We start from the raw sequence: 18,738 nt of genomic DNA on the forward strand, positions 1-18,738 counted from the left end.
GGCACCATCTTGGCATCTGTCTTTGAGATCTTAATGTGCGTTAATGAGATCCCCTCTCAGTCTTCTTCAGACTAAACAGGCCCAGCTCCTGCAGTCTCTCCACAGAAGAGGGATGCTCCAGACCCTGCATGATCTTTGTGGCTTCTGCTGGACCTTCTTCAGCAGGTCCCTGCCTTTCTTGTATGGAGGAGCCCAGATTTGGACACAGTGCTCAGATGTGGCCTCACCAGGGCCGAGTGGACAGCAGTCGTCTGTGTCCCCACAGAACCAGGTGGTGACGAGACACCCCCTTCTCCCCATGCACGCCATGAGGGTATGGGACACCCTCTTCTCACAGCCCCTTCCTGCCACGTTCCCTCACCAACCATTTCATTGCTCTTAAAATAAGCAAATATGTGACCAAGGGCTTGGAGACGGACAGTAGGATTAACAGTGAATACAAGGGAATGTCGTCTTTCCATCTGGATGTTTGGTACTTTGTGGTGCTTTCGAGAAGACTGAAGGATGCAAAACACAAAAGGGTGGAAAATAGAAAGCTCTGTTAAGTCTAAATACTTTACTTCTTCATTTGCATCTGTTCCCACTTTTCCCTGTTGAAAACAGAAATAATTGAGAATTGATGAGAAAAAAACTTGGGACAGAGATGAAAAATTGCCAAACAAATTTCCTTGTTCTCATCACTTTACCAAACACCACTTCAGGACTCTCTTTAACTGAATCTTTTCAGACTCAGTCTTGTCATAATATTTCTTTTTGTCAGTCTGAAAGTTCTTAACTTGGCTTAACCCTCCCTGCCTCCTTGCAATTTGTGTCCAAGGTCCCCTTTGCTCAGCTGTGCTGAGGTGTCTGTCCTCCCCAGGGAGCAGCTGCCCAGGCCAGCTTTGTTACAGCACCATTTCCAAGCGCTTCCAAGGACATCATGCAGCTTAGGAACAGCTCTGGAGGGTGATGATTCATCCAGATATAACAGAATTCCAATCCATTTTGTGAAGTGATGCTGCATTTTTATAGCAAATATATAAAATTTAATGTTAAATTTTCCAGAAGTTTGGTTTTATCTGTTAGAGACAGATTATTTTTAGACCATAATAAAGGGAGTACACTGAACTTGACTCATTTTCCATTTTTTGTTTTAGATTCAAAAGTGCTACAAAATCTTCTAGCAGATGCAGTTTTATTCCATCCTCTGTAATAGAAAATCAGCCTCCTTTCTAAAGCATTTTTTATAAAAAAAGTCAGTTATATAAATCCAGCAATTAATTTGAGAAATATATAAAAAATTTCAGCTCTAGGCAAAAAACAAACCTTCCAAATTCCTTTGACAGCTGGTTCCATACTTTTATGATTGAAAATGTGATGGAGAATCTAGATGTCATATACATGCCTGCTAGTATTGATTTTATTAATAATAAAAACATTCACAGGTGATTGTAACCACTCATAGAAGAGCCCAGAAAGGCCTGGGTGTCTCAACATCTTTAGCTGACAGTCAGAAGAGAGGAGAATTTGGAATTTTTTTAACTGTTATACAAGTTTTTGCAGAGCCTACAATTTTTTTTAATTTTTTTTTTCTTTAAATTCCAACCATCTAGGAAAAAATAGTAGAGGTTGGTTATGTTTTTCAGTGTTTCAGCTTACAAAAGTGTCAGGGAAGATGGACTGCTATTGAAGAGTATGCTAAGGGTTTGGGGTTTTTTTTGAAAAGTGAATGCAGTTCTTAACCTGGATGACAGCAATATAGCAAAGTGAATGTGTTTCTAGACAGGACCCCAATTTTCCATTTGTCTTCCCTTCTTCTAATGGCATCTTTCCTCTACTTCTCCTCACAACTCTGTAGCAAAAGTTTATCCTGCTGGCTGAGAGGAGAAACAAAGAAGTAATCTGTTCCCCACGTGGCTGAGCAATAAAGAGATTTGACAGAAGCAACATCATGGTATTGATGACTTTGATGCAAGCCAGCAGATTTTTTAGCAGCTAAGAACATTCCAATTCAAGAGGCTGGATTCTTATTGTCAGGGCTCAACACCTCCTATAAATCTAAAAGCATCGGACAAACAAAAGCCTCAGTAAGTGTCGCATGAATTCTCCTGTCAGCTAAAATCCTGAGAAAACCAAGCTAATAGAGCAAAAGCTAGAAACAGTGATACACTTTATTCTGTATGCTTAGCCTCTTGATTATAGGCTTCTTTCAGCATTACTTTAACTTGGAAAAAACCCAAATCCAACAACCAACCCACCCTTCAAGGGCTAATAACTGGCTCTTTTTCAGGCTCTGTAAAATCCCTTCTAAGTTTTGGGCACTTGAAGTAACTGGACAGTGATCTCCTAAGCAGGGCAGTGGTAGAAGTAGAACCAAAAGTCACAGACCTGGCCAGCATCATGTCTTCCTTCACAGCGGGATCTCTACTAAAATATTATTTTTTTTAAATCACATAGCACTTTTCACCTTTCCTGTGAGTTGCTTTCCCCAGGCCTCAAGTCACCAGCTGGAAAGCAAATCATCAGAGCTTTGGCAGCTTACTCAAAATGAGTTGTCAAGTTATACATCAAACAGAAAGGCTGATTACTGCCAAAATATAAACATACTTATTTACAGCAGACCTCAGTAGATAATATCTTACCCAGTTCCCAACTATTCTTGCTCTACACTGTCAATAAAAGTGCCTTCTACCTGTGACATTCACCCTGAAAAATGGGATGGCAACACTTTCTACCAGCATTGTGCTTGTCTATAACTCGGCAGCTTTATGGCACAGGAAACTCAGATCATGACAAGATTTTTCACAATTATGAGCAATAACTCAGTGGCAGAGTGCTCCTTTATGGGCCTGTTCCAAGAACTGTCAAAAATATCCTCTAGTTCAAGCAGGACAGTTTTGATCACCCCCTTAAGTGGTTTAAAGAGTCCAATTTCTTTGTCAAGGTTCTCAGAGGAAGAAAGCAATTTCTCAAGGCACACGATATTAGTCCCCAAGCTATTGGTCACTGTTATGAGACAAGCCTTGAGAGCCTGATGGCTGAGGTCTATTAACTGCTCACAAGATTGATAACAGGGGAAGCTGCAAAGGAAACCTCAGATTTCCAGTTTGACAATCTTTTGCACCTCTTGCAATACCATGGTGGAATAGATGCTGCCCAATACACAGATATTTCATCAGAAACTATTTGTCATTTACGATTTCATAAACAAAGCAAAAGGTAATTGCATCTGCACAAGACAGGAAGCTTTTAATTCCCATTTAGTCTCAGCTCAGGAATTTGTCTTCTGCTTATAGAGCCTTGTAGATGCTACAGGCAGGGTGGAGCCATTACACATCTATGTCTAAGTAACCGTGTTAACTTTTTTTTTCAGTGTATGCTACCATTACTCTACAGCAATACCATCCAGTCTCTCCATCTCCTACAGAAGTTTGTTTCAAAGATCTTTGTATTAGAAAATTAGGAAAATACAACCCAAGCATCACAGGGAGGAGTTGTGCAGGCTTTGTCAGTTTTCCATATCTCAGACTTTAGAAATGGCAGGAATTTTTATGCACTTTTAAGGCCATCCAGTTCTGGCCACGAGCATGTGGGCAAACAGGTGCTCACTGGCTACATACCCCAACTCTCTTCCTGTTCCAAACCAATACTCCACACTACTGCAGCCACTGCTTGTGCCCACAGAACCACACTCTGATCTTCACAGTGGTTTACTGCAGCTTTGCTTACATCTCTTTCCCAGTAATTCATTTTGCAGTTCATCTAATGAGTCCCTCAGCATTTCTCTGCTTTAATGAAAGTTAATTCCCATACAGTAACTGCACAGCTGGCACGTATAAACAGAAGCCTTAAACTGTATGATGATGTAGATCTCAGAGACAACTCCTAAGATGTGCTATTAATAAAGACATGAAAATTACTTTAACATCTATTATTTATAAATTTATCAGAAAACCCAGAATCAAAGATTAGAACTCAATGAGACTGGCATCATATTTAGCACTGCTAATGCTTCAGAGGAGATTTTGCTATTTCATTGCAAGCTTAGAAGCACAAGACATTCGAATTCTAATAACAAAGTTACTTTGACATTAAAAATCTTAAAAGCCCATTAGGGTCTAAAGTCAGCTATTTCGTAAGAGGGAAAACCAGACAATGCTCAGTTCTGAAGGGTGGAAGCACTAGAAACAGAATGGTCCTATTACTTCTCCTCATCTGCTTTCACCAAGGATGAAAAGTCCACAGATTTTTTAAAAAATACTTCAATGCATGTATCAGTTTTAAATCTGACATGCTACCTCAGAAGACCTAAGAAATAAGAGTCCAATTTATGTTGGAATGACTACTTATGCTTTTGTAAATTAAAAGCTCTTTTACTGTAATCACATATGGCCCACATTTCTGGATTTTGTGACATATTAGTCTTTCCTTGACATGTGAACACTTTGTAACCACTTCCCACCACCACTGTAGCCTCATAAGAGCAGTCACCTACTGCTACAATGGCAGAAAGCTGGAAATAATATATGTAATACAATTACTCTTACCCAACTTGTGTATTCTTCTTGTACTGAAGCCTCTAAATTTTTTCTTGTCTGTGATGTGTATTCCACCCTCTTCCATTTCAGTTTTTTATATTCCTCCTTCAAAATACCCTTCCAGTTTATATCCCATTTCACCTTTTCACTTATTGAGTCTCTTCACCTACCAGTCCTGTGGCATATCTTTGACTTTGCTCATTGCTGATCTGATGTACTAAGACTTGAAAGCAATTCTCTTTTGTAATTTGCAAGATACAACTGCAGAACTTCTCACTGCATCAAGGTTATGAAGCATCTTAAAAAACATTACCTGGGTTGAGTGCTTTAATTTATGTAATCTGCTTTCCTTAATCCTTTGCAGAGTACACTAGATATCACCAGATTAATAAATTCAGATTGAAACTGAACATGAAGGAAAACCAAGTATTTCACTAGAGTGTTACCATTATTACCATCACCACATTAAACCAGTATCAGTCATGTCCCAGAATTGATGCAAGAGATTTATTGTTGACACTGTACTTGTTATACAGATACTGTGTCTGAAATTATTCACAAGCTCATACAGCCTTGATTATTCATCCATGGTTCAGTTATAAAGGAATCTTCTATATTCTTCAGTATATTTGATGGCCAAAGCAGAGTTCTGTAGCATTAAAATCTCTTGCAATGATTCATCTGAGCAAAAGCTTTTTTTCTCACAATGTCCTTATGTTGTCCACTCTAAGAATTTTCAGAGATATGCACAGAAAGAAGGGTAAGTGTAAAGCAAATTCTTCTATAAAACATAAAAGTATTATTCCTTTCTTTAATAAAAATATCTCTGTAGTATTGACTTAATTTAAATGATCTTCCTTACAAGAGTATGGCAAAATTCGCTGGCCATATTCTCCTTTAATCTCAGTTCTGAAGACTCTTCCTGAAGTGAAAAATAAAAGATGTTCCCAGAAAAAAAAAATAAATTCTTAAAGAGACCTAAAAATGGAAAAGGAGCTGTTTAAACTGGAAGTAACTGCCAGATGGTTCTGATCAAGGTAGGCTACTCCAAGGCCACAAGGCATTTAAGTGACCATAATTAACGAGAAAACTGCCGATTGTCAGATTTTTTGCTGATGTGTTTGAAGATTTTTGCTTTGTGGACGTTCTTTGCCTTCTGGTAGCCAAATCCCCCACCTCCGCCTCTTTTCTGCAGTCTTCTGCCATGGTTGCTGTTCACATCTGAAATTTTATTGGTTAAAGAACTTAAAAAGGAGTAAATTGAAATATTGCATTTTGGGTTTACTAAGAGTTGTTGATGTGAGAAAAAAAAAAATTACACAAAAAGCAGAGCTGCCTAATTACAGAGAACTTTGTGCCTGTGGTTCTAAATACTCCTCCAGCTGTCCAATTAAACTGTTCAATGCACTGCTGCTTCAAATTCTATCCAGTCAGGTTTGACAGTAATTTAGACACAGTTTTCTAGTTCCTGCTCTTGCCCATCTATGCCAATATTCCAAATGTAAGCAAGTACATTTCAATGAAAACTATTTTTCATAGAGGAGAACAATACTTTGGAACATGGGTGCATCCCATAATCTACCCAACAGCAATTGAAGATTTTATAGCATGGACATGTGCTAAAAGAGATGTTTGTAGGCATTTTTTGCAGTTATATTATTTCAAATATTTACATTTTCTTTGAAAAGTGCTGTTTGAGCATGATGCATTTCTATGATTATTAGCAGAAAAACTCCAACCCCAACAACGAAACAGCAGAACTTGAGGTACCACAGGAATTCAGCAAGTTGCACTAAACATTTATAATGCAGAAATTCAGCTTTGAAACACTGGAATAAAAGGATACTGAGGTCAACAAATGGAGGAACTTTAAAACCAAATGAAAGGCTGACTTTGGGAAGATCCAGATTATTCACATCATAGATCTGCTTCAGAGAATGGGAGTCATAAGCTCTGATGTAAGCTTTGTAAGCCTCCTGGGCTGACTTGTGAAGGAAGTAGTTCTTCTCTATCAGTTTCTCCAGCTGGTGAGGGGACAAGAAAACCAAAAGAGACACAAACAATTATGGCTGTTAAAAGTCTATATATTATATTCAGACATTTTTTACTGTGTGAGTGGCAATGACATTAACTCCTCACTTCAGCAAAACTGCCCTGGGACATCAAAATGCACATATAGGTGTAAAAATGCTTCTGTAGACAAGAAGAGGGACACAAAGGCCTGAAGCTGAGTTACAGCACAAACAAAGGCTTAGCAATATGAAAATTTACAGAAATATTAAACTGGGTTGTCCCAAATAAGTTAATCAAGGACAACACACCTGCAGCTACCCCATGAAACCATGTGTATGAGAACTGCCAGCCTGACAGCTGAACTGTGTGATTCCATGCAATTCTGTGCACAGTCTGGTGTGGCAATGCATGGTGAAATCAGCAGTTTTAATTCTAAACCAAAAATGCAGATACACCAGGGTAGACTAATACATTTTATTTGATGTAGGCCAAATTCCCAATACTCCTTAGATCCCAGGGTTTCATTTGATGTTTAACGTACATTAATTCAGCATTCTGAAAAAAAAGCTACATTAGGCATAATTTCTTCCTGATTATGCTTAATTAGGAATCTCTCTCTGTAAGGACTGTCTTCACTGCTTCCTGTACTTGCTATTTTAAATTCAAGTTACTCTAAAGAAACTTAACAGAACTCTTATCAAAAGAATGATTCACAGAGGTAATCAACAATAAAAATTCACATCTTCAGAATTATCTATGCTATTCCACTCAACTCTGTGTTCCTTGGCTATTTTTGTAGCACAGGAGCACAAAAGAAGTTTAGCTGATGTTGGGCTTTATTCAAATCAGCTAATTAAAAACACACATAGGATTATATACTACAATTCCTAAACAAGCACACGTATTTTTGAGTTGGAGTTATAGACTGCAACATTCTCCATGCAAATTATAATACAGATATTCAAAGTAGTTGAAATATAAAAACATGTCATACCTGAGACTGGATATCTGAGATCTTTGACCAAGAGAATTCAAATTCACTTAGCGGTACCTTAAAAACAAAAAAAGAAATGAAATACCAAAGTATTTATTTACACTGTGTAAATATAGTGAATGTGTTTAAGACCAAGGACAAATAGAAAAGAAACTGCTAGGTAACAGATTTTTTTAATACTACAGCTGTATCTGTAAAGTGCCTTTACATCAATATGACAGTATTATCGCTTCCTTTAAGCCAGAGTAATAGAGACACTCAGTATAACACCATTTTTTACCTCTTTTGCTTTAGAAGTTAAATCACTTTAGTTAAAAGTCACAAAACAAGTCTATAAGGAGAGCAACCAAGAAACTCTGCAGTTCTATTAAAATTATTACCTTTAGAAAAAGACTCTGCTTCTTTTGGAATGAAACAAAATTAAACTGATCTTTGAAAAAACAAAACAAACTAACAGTTTTTGCCTTTAAAAACTGAATGTACAGTAAAAAAAAAATAAATGCAGACAGAAGTTTACCCTGGCTTGTTTCAGATAACGAAGGAAGCCCAGTTCTTCTGGTCGTAAAATGAGCAGAGCGTGTCCTCTACCATTTATTCCTCTGGCAGTCCTACCAACACGATGGATATATTCCTTTTGGAAAGAATAACAGGCAACAAGGTCAGGCAGTCTTAATAATCAACAAAAATACACCAAAGTTAACCTCAGTATAATGTAATGCATCTTTCCCTATTTGGTAAGACTTTTTCTTGGCACTGACACATGGATAAGGGAACACAGGTGCTGAAGGTGCAAAGCAACAGCTGGCTGAGACAGAGCCCTTGACTAAAGCATTTTATCTTTTACTAAAGAAAAAAAATCTTAGTCTGCAGTAACTGAAAACTAAACCTTGATTTTGGAGGTTTTTGAATTTCCCTTGTTTACAGTAGACTTTTATTCAAGTAAGAATACTATCTTTAAACAAAATGCAAATTTCAACTGGAAAAGCTCAGGGATGCATATGTAAACTCACACTTCTCTGGAGAAGTGTTTGATTGTTTAGCTGATTAGATTTTAATTTCACAGCACAAACAATATTTTAAAATGCAATTCTTGAGAAGACAACAAAGGTCTTGGCTAGGAGCAGCATTTCCTAGGAGCTGGTGAAAGGCAGTGAAAGAAACCAGCAGCTGGATATGACCATGGCTGAATCCTGCCCTCTGCCAAGCAGCAGTTTCAGCTCTTCTCTGCAACTAAGTTTGTAGTCAGAATTTGATTTCTTGCTGTGAGACTTGTCTATTTCCTTAACTTACCTTTGGATCATCTGGAGGGTCATACTGGACAATCCAGTCAACCTCAGGAATATCCAATCCTCTGGCAGCCACATCAGTGCACAGCAATATTCCAGACTCTGCATTACAGAACTGGAAAAACGTTGTAGTACGTTTGGTCTGTTTCTGCTTGCCCTGAAAGGAAACAAATACACTGGGGATGAAATACCAAATAAGAAAAAAATTATTTGAGATATCTTTCCAAATTGTGTACAGACCAAGCAGGACCATTCTGCAGTGAAGAAACAAAGGAAAAAATAAAAGGCACAGGGTTACAAGAAGTGTCATCCCTCAGGTTACAATGTAGCTCCCAAAACACTAAAAATTGCATAAACATTCTTCTTATGAGCACAACATACATGATTCAAGTTCAGGAAAAGGACATTAGCAAGTCTAGCAATGTTAGACAGATTACAGGTGAAAAAAGCAAACAACCAAACAAAACTGATACTTGTCACAGTTCCATCGAAAAATAGCAAGAAATTTCCCCCCAAAGCATAATAAAAAAGGATTATTTGTGGTTAGTTGTAACTGTTTTATAGACTTGCAGTCAGTTCTTTGTTCCAGACTGTGCATTTTGTGGTTTTGACAAAAAATTTACAGTACTGATCCAAATGGTAAGAATTGGCATTAAAAAATAATAAAAAATTATATATATTAGACATAAAATATTTCTATATAATAGATAAATATATATAAAAATATTATGTTTTATATATTTATGTGTTATATAAATACGTAAAAATAAATCCAAACATCACCTTGGCCTTAGGAAAAGCATCAAATACTTCAGACATGAGACTCTGGATTTTTCTGACAAGAAACTTGCCCCACATATTGAATTTTAGTGTTTGTGAAAGGTAACTTCTTGGAATAAAACAGAAATGTTGATACACAGAGAGCATAAATTAATATCAGTGTTCAGTGCTGGTTCAAAAAACAGCAAGTCTGATTACTGAAGTGTTATTACATAATCTTTATTTCCTTCCTCTACAGACTAATCAAGACCATCATCAGTTTGGTGAGCAGGGTGTCTGTTTATCAGAAACTGGACTGAAACAAACCAGGCAAACGTAAAGCCAGTAACAGCTTACAGGTGTTATCAGAATAATTAAAAAATAAATCAATGAATAAGATACTTACATGAATGGCCAAAACAGGCAGATCAATGTAGTTGAGTAATTCATAGTGGTACTTGACTGACATACATGAAGAAAAAAATACCATCAGTTTCTTCTTCCGGTTCTTCTTGAGGAATGTGAAGAGCAGAAGGAATCTTTTTTCAGATGGACACACCACATAACCCTGCAAAAATTTTCAACATTTTAAAATAAAATTAGTAAGGAGCAAACTTGTGTTTTAGTAACACACATCAGGGTTACTGTGTGAAAAAAACCTCACCAAATAGTTAAACAGTGAAATACATTTGAAACATCCCAAGTAAAAAAACCACAGGGCTTGGTGTGTTCAGAGATCTCAACCCTCCCACTAATGTTTGTCTTACCTGCTCCAGACCATCGACTGTTGCTGTCTCCTTGTTATCATCAACCCCAACATACAGTGGCTCTTTCTTCAGAGAGATCTTTGCCAGATCTTCAACCTTTCTGGTTTGTGTGGCAGAGAAAAGCATCGTCTGTCTGCGCTCTGGAAGTATTTGAAAGACAGCCTCACTTTTTAAAGAAAAATTCAAATAGCGAAGTCGTAAAATCTCTAACTGCAAACTTCCTTGTGCAAATCTTCCAATTAAATTCTAACTCAAACACACTACTACTGACAAAGAGGTGTAGTTGTATTATATAGGGTGTACACCATGTTTATTTCAGCTGTCCCTACCCCCAAAATCCTAACTGCTATCAAAATACAGTGTTCTTTCTCTGTATTTCTCTGTAAAAATGTTAATAATCATTTGCAATCCAATTTAGACACAAAACAACAACTTAAACAGAGATCCATCTTCTAATTCTAAATTAATTCCCATGAATACTACAATATTATTGTTTAAAAAAACAATTCAAATTGTGTTTAATACATCAATTACAAGGAATAGCTAAATAAAAAATTAGGAAAATAGAAATTTAAGGTAAATACTTAAGCTTCTTCAAGACACTGGTCTTGGAGGTGTCAAAAAAGATTGAACTGCAAGTCAGAAGATCTTTTTCCTTGTATTTAAACCTTATTAGGAAATAATGAATTGCAGGAAATAAACAAAGGAAGATGAATGAGAAAATAGAGATGTTAAACTAAAAGGATTTTATATTTACAGAATTATATCTCTGAATAGCATTTGAAAACTCTGTTCTTCAGATAAATGATGTTCAACAAGTAATATATACTGGCTAGCAGAAAAAAAGGACTGAGTAAGAACACGGCTATGAAGTCAATTTACAGAACTATAAAAATTAATGACTTCTCTTATAATAATTGAGTCAGAAAGAAGACATAATGTTAGTCTAGTGATTTCCAGGGAAGAGAGAGATTTTTTTTCTTACTTGGTAAAAGTTTTATGATCTGTTTCATTTCTTCTTCAAATCCAACCTCCAAAATTCGATCTGCCTCATCAATTACCAAACACTGCAAGTTCTTGTACATGAAACCTGGAGTGTTCTAAAAGATTAACAAACTCACAGTCAGACAGGAAAAAGAGTTTTATTATGTTTTAATAACAAGATTAGACATCAATATTCTATCTACCTGCATATGATCCAGCAGTCTTCCCGGTGTTGCTACAATGATGTTGATTCCATTTCCAAGCTTCTGTGCTTCTGCTGATCTATTACTGCCCCCCATTATCAGACCATAGGTGTGAACATGATGATTCATAAGTTCTTTAAGAACTCCGTAGGTTTGCATAGCCAGCTCTCGAGTAGGAGAAAGAATAATAACACCAGTTCCTAAAAAATACATCAATTAGACAGGAGTCAGCTACAACCCATCCAATGCCCTAAATGGCTGCTTTACAGTAAAACTCAGTGAAATGAAGAGCCTTACCATTCCTAGGCATGAATTTCAGCTTGTAGATGAGCTCTACTGCAGGAATGAGAAACGCAAGTGTTTTTCCACTGCCTGTTTTTGCAGCTGCTAAAATATCCCTGTAAGCAGCAATGTTAGAAAAAGAAGTATTTAGTTGACTATATTGAGAGAAGAACAATCTGATCTCTGCTGACAAAGTAAAAACTAACACAGCTTAAAGAAGACCTAGAGAAAAAGCTTTAAGAAGTGGAGTTGGTATTCCACTTTAAGAAGTGGAGCTTGCTGGCAGGCAGGTCACAGCAATCAGTCAGTGAAAGGCTGGACTCGATGATCATGGAGGTCTCTTCCAACCTTAATGATTCCATGATTTGATTTTATCATTCATATATGTAGCTTGCCAGCAAAGTTTACAAAACATTTGGGGTCATTAGAGTGACTAAAAAGCCCTATTTCTTACCTGCCTTCTAGAAGAGGCTTAATACTTTTATGTTGGATTTCAGTCATGTGTGTAAATCCCATGTCGTTTATGCCTTTCAATGTATTCTCACTGACAGAACCAGCCAGGGAAGCAAAGGAATTGTCTTCAAAAGCACCTGAAAGTGAGGGACAAAATGAAAAATATTTGAACTTATTTCTTCTAATTCCTCTGCCATCTGAGATTAACCAGATCAAATTGACTTATACGAAAAAAATCAAAGGACTTCTTATTGCATTCTGCACAAAATCCAATGACACTGGAAAAATACTCTGTATTAATGAGTTCATAAGAAAACTACACCGAGTTAATAAGAATGAAGATGAATGCACTGCTTCTTCTGTCAGATTTACTAGTTCTACGCCTCCAGCTTGCTATTCATGGACCTCTTCCTTTATAGACAAGCATGTGTGTATATAGGTTTAAAAAACACTTGCACTAGTAATGGTAGGACCAATGGGTGTGTATATAATGCAGATTTCCAAGAACAGTAGGTGGGTGAGAGCTGTACAGCTGCCAGTGTCACATCATGTATTCAAACTCCTGACTCACAAAGCTCACTTGAAAACTGCAACTTGCTCTGGAAGGAAAGTGTTAGATCTTGGAATTTTGCCTGTGAATGAAATAGAGAACACAAGATACCTGTTACACCTAGTGGCAAACTGGGCACTTCATCCTCCTCCTCTTCCACTTCTTTCTCTCCAGAGTCCTGCTTATCTCCATCTTCTACCTCTGCACAATCATCTTCTTCTGTTTTTGCTTTTTTGGTTTCTGTATCTGGAGCGTTATTTTACAGAAGACAAGTCAGTTAGAAATACAAAGGTCACGGTTATCATGTAAAGTTGGTCCACAGACTGAATTTCCTTTAGTCTGTAAACCACATAAAAAGATCACAATTTTCCATTAGGTGGAAGGGAGAAGAGACGAGGATCCTATGGAATTTTCTGAGACACAGAGCAAAAAATCCCAAAGTTCCTTCCACACAGCCCAGTTTGCATAGTGAAACAATGTAGCTTGATATATATCATAGTGTGGAAGCAAGATAAATTGTCCTTAAACCAGTTACAAAATTCTTTTACATCTGAAATGCAGACACTAAATATCCCACACCATTTGTGCTCAGGATATATGAAAACTTGCATTTTAGGTACTTGAATCTTCAGAGGCAAAAGCATCTCCTCATTGGCATAACCATGATGCGTGTCCCAAAAATCAAATACGATTTATAAACCTCTATTCCTCACGTACGTCTATATAAGTATCTATAAATATATATGCATAAAAACATATGCAAACCTAGCAGTATTTGTGTGGTTATTTCTTGGGTTTTTTGGTTGATTTCCAGTATAATTCAGTTTCATAATATATAAATGTTGCCAAAGGCTGGACATATTGCTAAAAGGCTGTATTGGCTGCACAGCCAAGTACAGAGAGCACCCATCTACCAGAGCTCTGAAACAAGAGGGCATATATTTGAATAATACACAAGCAAAACATCCAATCAACGGTACAAAGCAGAATCCCATGGAACAAATTAACTGGCTACTAGTACGAATTAATATTAATCAAATATCGCAGCTGGAATGAAACAGGTAAAGCTTTAGATCTCAAGGACTTTAAAACGCACACCTGACCGGCACATGGCATTTCTAACATTCCCCGGCGCGGCGGGAGCCCTAAGGAGGCGCTTGTGGGGTCTCCCAGACTCAGCTCTGGGAGACACGCTGTCTTTGCTAAGAGCACGCACCATCTCCTCCATTGGCCGCCGCTTTTCTCTTTTTCTTCTTCTTTTTCTTCTTTTCTCCGCTTCGGGGTCCGGCTGCATCCACAGGCTCTGCGCCCTCTTCGGCCGCTGCATCCACCTCTGGCACCGCCGCCTCCTCCACCTCCACCTCCTCCTCCTCCGGGGGTCCCTGAGAAGCCCCCTCGTTCGGCACTGCATGGCGGAGACAGAAGGAAGACACAGGGGAAAGAACACAAAGTTAGGCTCCGCCGGCTCTCAGCCCGGGAGAGGCTCGGCGGCGCCCCCGCCCTTACCTGCCCCCTGGGCCGCCCGCAGCTTCAGGTTGCGCTGCCGCAGCTTCAGGTTGCGTTTGTGGATCTTCCTGCGGAGCAGCCGCATGGGCAGGTTGCTGGCAGCAGCCGGCACCGACATCGCGGCGGCGGCAGCGGGAACCCCGCGCTCCTGGCACACGTGGGGAGGCCGCGGCCGGACCCGCCGGAACCGCCGCCCGCGGGGCCTCACGGGAACCGGGCAGCGCCCTCTGGGGGACCGGCGGAGGCAGCGCAGCGCGAGGTCCGCCTCGCTCCCTGCCCCGATCCTGCTCTTCTCCCGGCCCCGATCCCGCCCCGATCCCTGTCCTGCTCCCGGCCCGGTCGCTGTCCTGCTCCCTGCTCTGCTCCCTGCTCCGCTCCGGCCCCGCGCCTCAGCCACCTCAGCGGAATACGTCCCGCATTTCCCTGAGGCGGAGGCCCGCCGTGTCCCACACAGACCCCCTAGGCTCACAACACACCGTCTGCCCTGTGGTGCTCCCTCCATCCGTGCTTACAAGTGTTGAACGGGAGTAAGAGACAGAAGAATCAGGTTGGAAAAGAGCTCTGAGATCATCCGAGTCCAACCGACGACCAAAATCACTATGTCGACTACATCTGAGTGTAGGCTCTGAGTGCCATGTACCGGATTTCCTTAAAGACTTCCAGGGGTGGTGAATCCACCACCTCCCCAGGCAGTTCATTCCAATGTTTGATCACAATTTGTGAAGAAATTCCTCCTAATATCCAACCTAAACCTCCCCTGGCGCAGCTTGTGGCCATGTGTTCTTGTACTGTCTCGGTTCCCTGGGAGCAGAACCTGAACCCCCGGCTGCCTGCTCCTGTCAGGCAGTTGTAGAGGGCAGAAGGGTCCCCTGAACCTCCTTTTTTCCAGGTTAAAAAACAGACCCTCAGCTCCCTCAGCGCTGCTCATCAGACTTGTGCTCCAGCCCCTTCCCCAGCCTCACTGCCTCACTGTGCTCTCACTCCAGCCCCTCGGTGTCCTGCGACTGAGGGGCCCAGAACCGGGCACGGCACTCGAGCTGTGGCATCACCAGTGCCAAACACAGGGGAAGAGTCACTTCCCTGCTCCTTCCGTCCTGAGAGCAGAGGGCACAGACAGCGCAGGGATGTGCCGCAGCTTTGCCACCTGAGACCAGAAACCAGCGCCTTCCGAGAGACCCGAGACCGCAAACTGACTAAGGTTCGGCCCTTGATACCTTGCTGAAACACAGAATAAACTGCGAAACTAATTCTATATTAAGTAACGAAAGCAATTTTTCGCCGTCTGTAATTCTTGTCTTGCATAGGTCGTTTGGATCACCAGGATGAAAATTAAATTTTTCTTGCCAGAGCTTCAGACTGTGAACTATGCCATCCTGTCCAGACTTTCAGAGACTGGAAAATGTGTCTGGCCACTGCTTTAATAAGCTGAATGGATTACTGCTATTTCCATCAGCTGCATTTAAAACTAGACTGATCCATCCTCAGCAAGAAAGGCTTTTGGTACAGACTCCAAAAGAACTCAGTTTTACCTGCTTAATATCAAGCATTTCATACTGCTAGATTCTGTGCGTATTTTCTCCCTGGCTATCTTATATTGCATTTGCAGAATGTATTTTTAAGTAGACATGGGTTTGCTCTTCCTAGTCTGTACTGATTTATATAGTTGTGACTAGGTTTACTGTTTGGATCCAGATTTAACCTGGGCAGTGTTTCTTTCTAGAATATGGTCATTGTGCAGATAAAATGTATAAAGATCTGGACAGCAGGGAGCTAGCACTAATGTACAGAGGGAGGACAAAGTTATGTCCTTTGGGCATGGCATGGTCTTCATGTTCCCATCTTAACCAGTAGTTCCAAGATCATCACTATTTTTACTTTCACCCTCGTCATCATACCCCCAGCTCTTCTAAGAATTAGGACCTGGAAACTCTGGTCAGGTAAAAGCCTTTATAAAGAACTCACCTCAGTGTCCATTCTGGGTTCTGGCTGACTTGGCAAGTCTTCGTGAAATTGCATTAGTGTGGCACGAGGCCCACATTGATAAACTGTCCGGAAAAGTTATGTCAGATCCCACTGACCTGCTGTGTCTGTTGGCTGCAATCACCATGGCACACAAGGAAAACTTCATAGACAAAAGATACTCACTCATCTGTTTACACAGATGTCAGGGCATTCTGTATAAGAATTCAGAAATGACAGATGTTTTTTATGTGGCAAATTATCATGAGGTCCAAAATTGTTTTCTCTCAGTATCTTGCAAAACATGTTACTTAGAGTTAACAAACAAATGTGCTTCTCTGGAAACTTCAAAATGTGTTTTTGAGCTTCCTTCTTTTAGCATTTATTTGTTTTAAGCTGTTATTGTGGAAAGTCACACACACACACAAAAAAAAAAGAAGATAATAATGATAATATTATTGTGACAAGTCTAGACAGTAATTTAAACCACTAACTCATGTTAATAGTTTTTCTCTGAATTTTGGCATTTCTTAGATAGTGTATGTATCCCCTCTAGCACAAGTGTCATTTTTGTCCAATACATTCATTCCTAATTGCTTGAGTTATCAGGCAATCATTACTAACAATAGGATTTTCTCAAATGGTTATTGAGTTGTTGTCAAAATGTCTCAAATTTTCTGCACATGATCTCGCAGGAAAGTTTGTAGGGAAACATGTTTTGTGTGAGTGAAACCTTTATAGAGCTGAACAGGTCCATATGAGATGCTCTGAATTTGTTTCTGAAGATGAATGTTTTTAATGGGCTTCCTATGTCAGTATTTTATCTCCCAGAGTTAATTCATCCTTAAAGCCAAATTCAGATTTCTTTTGCCTACTTACCATAAACTAACTTGTGTTGAGTAAAATGTAACACGGAGGTAGTAATTGATTTCAGTTGTATCATTTCAAGTAGAAGGTGGTAATTTATACATAAGGTGCCAAAATCTCATCTAGAAAATATCGTGAAACAAAGGTGTGTAGTTATTTTTAAGTATAGGATTTTGGGAATACACCTAAATTAAAGAAGACAAGTTTTGTTTTCAGAAATCAGAATTTCTGAAAAAATGCTTTTTTGATATCTTGAGTTGGACATGAAGTTCAACACTGATGCATTTTATAAACATCTGCACCATTCAGCTAAAAGTTCTGAACTAGAGAACTAAAGGTTTTATTGCTTGCAACCACAAACTGGAAAAGTGTTCAGAGCTGTCTTTAATGTTTAGCATATTATTATTTTGCATGTTAGAGCAAATATTACTGTGTCAGACAGTAATACAAAAGGACTTGGTTTAAAATCAGGCTTTTTTTTCAAATGTCTACCTTACCAATCTGTGTACATATGATGGCTACAAAGGTATCTGTAGAAATAATCAATTTTCTAATTTAGTTGAGGTATATAATTCTGAAATGTGGACTTTAACAAAGAAAAGTTACCCAAACCTGAACTGATATGAATAGCTAGATACAGATATATTCAGATACATCACACAGAGAACTGATGACCTGATTTATAGAACATGTCAATGTTAATGTGAGTTAGAAATTGCTAGTACAAACCCTGTCTTTGTAGGGTATCACTGAATATCACTGAACCTGTGAGGGAAGTGAAAGTATGGCTTACAAGGAGAGTAAGGTATCCATATTTGGAAAAACCAAGGTAGACTATCACAATCACATTTAGGGTTTTTCTTCAATACTGCTTTCAGATAATGTCTCCCTTGTGCCATATGGAAGTCTGCTCTCAGTTATGACTGACATCAGCAGCACTTTGTGGACAGGGCAATGGAGCTGGATTCAAATCACATCTGTGACTTTTTTAGGAAATTTCCCATTCAGCCCATGTTTTACAGCTGGAACTGAAACCATTGCAGGTGTTCTAATGCATGATCTCCTCTCTGACACACAGAGGACCAAATGCCACCTTGTATGAGCTACTGGAGTTCTTCCTTGCAGTAAAAGATTATTTTATGTTTATCACCTACACACTGCAAACAAAATATCTTCAGGAAAACAAGTTGCTATACACATTTTTGTCCTCACAGAGGCAATGAGAGAACAAAAAATGCATAATGCAAGAGCAGTGCACAGTTTGTAATGTACCACTGGCAAGATGGAGAGTACCATGAGGATAATTGGAGTACAAAATTATGCATGGCACACAGCTGAAGAGTTTAGATTCTATTTTATTTTATTTATTTATTTTTTTTATATTTACAGTTTTTTTCTGACATTTGCAGTTTAAACTTACAAAATGTTTTTTGGGGTCATCAGAACCTGCTTTTCTGAATCAGATAAAATAATAATCAAACATTTTCTGTTCTATTTTAGAGGCTGTTTACAGTTGTTTGCATCCCCTGTTCCACGAACCCTAGCAGGTGTTGATAAATAGCCTGTTTTGCAGATGACAGTAAGCTACACCCACTTTT

The 18,738-nt window shown here is 39.1% G+C and overlaps 1 protein-coding gene across 1 annotated transcript; it reads right to left on the reverse strand.

The window, feature by feature from the left end:
* Nucleotides 1–4,991: 4,991 nt before the first annotated feature.
* On the reverse strand, nucleotides 4,992–14,501 carry DDX18 (DEAD-box helicase 18). The gene is made up of 14 exons (XM_015635417.3): nucleotides 14,315–14,501; nucleotides 14,025–14,213; nucleotides 12,920–13,054; nucleotides 12,260–12,395; nucleotides 11,821–11,921; nucleotides 11,524–11,723; nucleotides 11,322–11,436; nucleotides 10,337–10,476; nucleotides 9,976–10,137; nucleotides 8,815–8,967; nucleotides 8,042–8,155; nucleotides 7,525–7,581; nucleotides 6,364–6,541; nucleotides 4,992–5,738 (listed from the first exon to the last, which is right to left on the reverse strand). The coding sequence occupies exons 1-14, from the start codon at nucleotides 14,430–14,432 to the stop codon at nucleotides 5,596–5,598; spliced, it is 1,941 nt and encodes a 646-aa protein (XP_015490903.1). The 5' UTR covers nucleotides 14,433–14,501; the 3' UTR covers nucleotides 4,992–5,595.
* Between the last annotated feature and the right edge of the window lie 4,237 nt (nucleotides 14,502–18,738).

The sequence above is a fragment of the Parus major genome, chromosome 7, assembly GCF_001522545.3.
Source record: "Parus major isolate Abel chromosome 7, Parus_major1.1, whole genome shotgun sequence".
NCBI classification, from domain to species: Eukaryota; Metazoa; Chordata; class Aves; order Passeriformes; family Paridae; genus Parus; species Parus major.